General features: G+C 37.0%; 1 protein-coding gene across 3 annotated transcripts in view; it reads right to left on the bottom strand.

The window, feature by feature from the left end:
• SEMA5A (semaphorin 5A) overlaps window positions 1-6,000 on the bottom strand; it is a 314,328-nt gene that overhangs the window by 118,728 nt on the left and 189,600 nt on the right. For all 3 annotated transcript variants that reach the window (XM_042869442.1, XM_042869444.1, XM_042869443.1), the window contains exon 9: window positions 2,877-3,162. In XM_042869442.1, coding sequence (XP_042725376.1) covers window positions 2,877-3,162 — 286 coding nt within the window. The remainder of the gene's footprint in view (window positions 1-2,876; window positions 3,163-6,000) is intronic.

Below are 6,000 nucleotides of genomic sequence, written 5' to 3'. Positions count from 1 at the left end.
AAAATAAAATAAAATAAAATAAAATAAAATAAAATAAAATAAAATAAAATAAAATAAAATTTAAATAAATTGAAACTCCAGAAACACATCAAGGGAAAACGACTTGGCCTTCATGCTTTCTAGATCTCATGTTACAAGAATAGACAGCAGCCAGGCCATAAATACAGTTTCCTGTTCTTATCTTGGATATGTGGTAGACAATAAAGTAATTTTGCATACTGTAAGCAGTATAAGTCAGTGACTTTGAGAGGTCTTAACCTGAAAAACTTTTCCACAATTTGAGATAAGGGCATAGCTAATAAAGGTAGTGGCAATAGTATATATTTGTACTGCAGGTAAAACTGCTAAAAATTGATCCACATCACATTCTTCTTATTTATTCATCTATTAAAACTATTCCTGTGTTTTACACAAGCCTACTATAAAAATTCCAAAATGACAGGAAGAAAAAATAACCCCAGGCAATCAATTCTTAACAAAACTTTTCAAAACTGAAAAAAAAAAGATATTGATTTAACAGCAGGATGAAAGATCAGTTTTCTTATTTATGCTAGTCACACTTATTTCAAAGAATCTCCAAATCATAAAGTTTCAGGCTAACAATTTCTGCAGAATCAGTTATCAGCGGATTTGATAATATTCTAGATATATAAATTATCATTAATAGCAGCTAACAAATGCTATAACAGTACAGAATCTTCTTGAATTTTCTAAGTCTTTAAAAGTCACCAGATTGATGATTGTACATTTTCAAATGGTGTGAAAGAAACAAAATCAGCTTCATTATGAAGCAAGAGTTGCAATGGACTTAACAGCCACCCATAAACTGTGTAGTTTTTGCTAAGACTCACAATACTTATTGATGGAAATGCTTCAGGTCATCCCCCACAGAATGATTCACAACATATATGCAAAAAATAATCATTAGTGTACAATAAAATCATTGCAATTCTGAAGCTGCTGAGATTGAAGAATGCTTAATGTGGTTTGGTAGTATCTGAGCCTACATCTATGGAAGGAATATGGTGGTCTCCCTCATGGGAAACTCCAGTGCTTCCTCATCATCAGCTTTTAGGGCTGAATTCACATGGGTTGTGCAGATATCTGTTAGACACATGCAACTTGGGGAAGTAATCAAAACTCCAAAAAGATTTCCACAATATTCAAAATTTTATGTATAGTATTTGATGACAGAAACAAATATATTTTAAATGGGAAAATAACAACAACAAAAAAAAATCAGTTGTAATTAATTTCTCTTTGAATAGTACACCTCTATTGGACAAGGTAGAATGCTAAACTATTAAGGAAAAAAGAACCAGCAGCAAAGTTTCAAATGCTGCCAGCTTTCACGTAGCAAAGGTAGTCTTACACTTACACATTCCTTCTCAAAGATTATGGCAGCCCTGACCATTTTACGCAACATCAGAGCAAGTGGAATTTGTAGCACAGGAAACAATCAATAGTTATTCTGAGATAAGCTTCCATGGCCAAAGCCTTGAGGATTTTCTGGAACAGAATTCTTCTGAACTGGCTTTTCATGGTAACTAGTAAAAAAAGACTAAACAGCACCAAATTTTTCTATCCCTAATAATTCCAACATCTCTTCTATTCTCTTTTTAAAAGAAGAATTTGCTTCAGTACATTTCTCCAGCCTAAGAACAGAGTTTAAATTACCATTTGAGTCAGGAAATGTCACAGCCTAATGCAAGCTGCCCCTCACAAACCATGCTCACAGCCTGAGCTGACAGGGAAAGGGTATGAAAGTCTGTAAGACATCTTTGATATGCCAACATCAGGCTGTACCAAAAGTATGAGAAATGAACTAAGGCCCAAATTCATGCTCACTCCAATCAACTAAGGTATCATAACTTGCTGGCATTCATTTGTGACTGTTGCTAACCAGGTAATGTACATTTATAGGAAGTAGGTAGGTATTTGAGTATTTAGAAAGGAGCACTGATAAATGCCCAATTTAAAAATTTTAAAATTCTAGGAAGAAATGACCTACGCAGCAAGAAGATGCAGGTGGGCAAAAGAATCTGAAACCAAAACATCAACCTTGTTCACACAAGTGAACACTGAGTTGTGCAGCCTCAACCCAAGGGCTATTCTCACTTAGCAACAAGCAAACACTATTTATCACATTTTAAGTAACTGCACATTTCTGAGGCAAAGTTCTCTTTCTTTCTTAAAAGTTAAACTACTCTGACTTCAGAGCTGAGAGTCTAGAAAGCTTTTATGTAATTCACAATATTTAATTTTCAGACTAAACAATACCATTTCAAATTTTGTCTATTTGGTATAATGGGTCCAGTTGAAATTAAATTAAACTTTTGGTTTGATTCTAAAGCTCAAATAAGAAAATGTGAAGACTAATTTCTAAAATTGAAGAGAATCTCTCTGTATTTGTTTGGGTCAAGTGAACACTTATTGACATGGTAAACTTACATCATGTCAATTTTATGATAATGTGAAATTATAATTACAAAATATATTTATTTCATAAATACGTAATGTATTTACGCTCAGAAAATAATGTGTAAAGAAAAAGTGTTTGTAAGAATGAATGAAATAGCCTTAAAACGTACAAAAAAGATGACAGAATAGCCTTAAGATATATGAATAGGATGACATAATAGTCTTATAACACAACTGCCTCCTTGAGGTAACGAAATATTAAGAATTGTACCCTCCTTCCATACACCTTCAGCAATTCCTATGGGATGCATTTGGTGCTGAGATCTGTCCATAAGGCTATAGTAGTAGTTTGAAATTATTGTATTCACTTGGCAAATACAGAACAGAGAACAGCCCAGAAGCTTTACTTTTTATTTTTGTAAGTAGCAAAAAAATATATCATGGAATTTACTTACACATTAGTGGTAAAAATCCCATAGATCAAGTCCAATTCTGGCAGGAAGAACGTGCTCTGCAGTTCGTTGTAGTAAAATGGAATTTCTCCAGGACGAGAGCAGTTCAGCCGAGCTTTCATGAAGGTAGTCCAGGTATCCTCCAGCACAAATTTGCCACCAATATCATTTTTGCACACTCGAGCAGCACGAGAGAAGACTGTTTTGCCACAGTCATGTTCAACTGCATTCTCTCGGAAGAAGAAGTAGGTGAAATTCCCAATGTCATAAGATGACACAAAATTGGGTTCTGAAAATAACAAAATAAAAGATTATTTACTGTCTACCAGTGATAGATGCAGTCATACAGACATGAAAGTTTATCTTCAGACATTACTTTTTAAAAAACGTACCTTTTATTGACCTTGTGGGGAACTAGCTGTTTCATGGCCCTTTAACATGGGCTAAATGGGCTCTCTGCTCTGGGTGCCTGTGGCATGCAACTGTGCTGGGCAGACTTGGCCCAGGTCACTGTTGTCTACCTTCAAGAACATCATCAAATTTTTCCTCTCCACGATGCTGGCAGGATATATTCTTACTGTGTAACTACTTTAATCTTTCATGTTAAACTCTGTTTTTGCTTTGCCACCATGCCACTCTAGATTACCAGAATAATGGATGGTTACTAAGTGTGACTAAGAATATATTCAGTGGCTTTAATGGGAAGAAAGCGAATTCTAAGTGACAGCATTCAATGGTAAGGTAACAACATCTCACTTCTATCTCATTTAAAAATTTTCTAAATAGATAAAAGGGATATATATGATATAAGGAGCTAATAGTGATACAAATCAGAGAATAAAAAACACATAAAGAAACAAACTAGGAAACAACGTATGATTATAGTTATTGAAAGGAAAGAAAGAGTAGATACCAAAGACAATAACCTTATAGCCCATTTTCCATAACTATTACTAGGACTGACAGGACTGCATGAGTTTAAGAGAGATTGACAACTTGATGAGTTCTTGTAAGAAAGACATGTTAGATACATGGATTTGTGGAGAAGAATCACAGAATCGAAGGGGTTGGAAGGGACCTCCAGAGATCATGGAGTCCAACCCCCGTGCCAAAGCAGGTTCCCTACACCAGGTCATACAGGTAGGCATCCAGGCAGGTCTTGAACATCTCCAGAGAAGGGGACTCCACTACCTCCCTGGGCAGCCTGTTCCAGTGCTCCATCACCCTCACTGTAAAGAAACTCTTGCACACATTTGTGTGGAACTTCCTATGCTCCAGTTTCTGGCCGTTTCCCCTTGTCTTGTTTACACATGCTGCTGAAAGGAGTCTGGCCTCACCATTCTGCCCCCCACACCTTAGATATTTATAGACCTGGATCAGGTCCCCGCTCAGTCTTCTTTTCTCAAGGCTGAACGGACCCAGTTCGCTCAGCCTTTCCTCATAGGAGAGATGCTCCAGGCCCTTTACCATCTTCGCGGCCCTCCGCTGGACTCTTTCCAAGAGAACCCTGTCTTTTTTGTACTGGGGAGCCCAGAACTGGATGCAGTACTCCAGATGAGGTCTTACCAGGGCAGAGTAGAGGGGGAGGATAACCTTCCTCGACCTGCTGGCCACGCTCTTTCTAATGCACCCCAGAATGCCATTGGCCCTTTTGGCCACAAGGGCACACTGCTAACTCATGGCCAACCTGTCGTCCACCAGGACACCCAGGTCCCTCTCTGCAGAGCTCCTCTCCAGCAGGTCATCCCCCAGTCTGTACCAGTGCATGCAATTATTCCTCCCTAGATGCAAGACTTGCTTTTGTTAAACCTTATCTGGTTTCTTACTGCCCAGCTCTCTCTCTGTCTGTCCAAAAGAGCATCCCTTGCATATGGAATCATTACAAAGAAACCTGGTGCCTCCAAGAAACAAGTAAAAATTTTGGTTTTGTTACTAATTTTATTCTAAAGTGGAAAACAAAACACAAAACAATCTGTCTTTAAAAACATCCACTGTAATGCAAAACTCCAAAAAAGTTTAATAGGTAGACATTTGACTGACTGCCTTACCGTATTGAAAAAAGCTGCTGTGATTGAATTTTGGCATTTTACAGGAACACTGCTAACTTGTCAAAGCTTTGAGTGGAAGGAAAGGAAGGAAGGGCAGGAAAGCTGGCATTTTGAACACTTCTCCAAAGACATCTCAGCTCCCAGGTTACACAGACTCCTGTCCTGTCTGAGTCTCCAAGGCTTTTCGTCAGCAACGGTCAACAGCTTCCTAGATATCTGAAGCTGAGTAGACATTTGAAACTCTCCCACTCATACTTAAAACTTTTACTTATGATCCTATACAGCACTTTCTTGAGATTTGTCTATAACACAACACATTTTCCCAAGACTCAGCTCTGCATATTGAGCACAAACATATTTGGGCAGAATTTGTCAGTAACAAAAAGATTCTACTTATTGAGCAAATGTATCCATTCAATCTGCGTAGAGGAACATCCTGTACAACTGCTAAACACAGAAGCCCTGCCTCACAGTCAGGTCTGACTATGATGCTTCGCAAGGGAGGTCCAATAGCCTAAAAAATGTCTTTGCATTGGCAGAAGATCTTACCATAGGGCCAAAACATTATGGGAAACACTTCCAGTTAGAATAATTAATTACTGACAAAATGTTTATAACCTGTAGGAATAAAATTAATATGAAATGCATTCAGAATGTTTTTAAGATTCATGAAAAACCCACATAAATCTTGCACAAAACTATTTTAAATATGCACTGATAATCATAGCTCTTGTATAAACAAAAACTAGTATTTGTATTCCAAAGATTAAAAATTGAGAAATACCCTATAATCTGCAAACACCTGTGCATATACTGTACTGATTATGAAGTAATGAAAATATGACCTGCACTTGAAAGTTTTAAAAATTATTATCTCAGAGCTACCTGAGGGAATTCTGTGGATCTGGAGGGATTATCATGTCAGGCTTTTTTTTTTTTTTAATTTAATTTTCTCTTTGGAAAAAAATGAACTGAATCACTTCAAAGCTTGAAAGGAAAAATGACATTCCTATCTAGGAAAATTTAGTTTATAAGTTTCCCAATATTGTGCTGTGAACTGCTATTTGTTGACATGGAGG

This window comes from Lagopus leucura, unplaced genomic scaffold (genome assembly GCF_019238085.1).
Source record: "Lagopus leucura isolate 7727_CA_CO unplaced genomic scaffold, USGS_WTPT01 Super-Scaffold_100002, whole genome shotgun sequence".
In the NCBI taxonomy this organism is placed as follows: Eukaryota; Metazoa; Chordata; class Aves; order Galliformes; family Phasianidae; genus Lagopus; species Lagopus leucura.
This window is presented reverse-complemented; position numbering and strand designations above follow the sequence as displayed.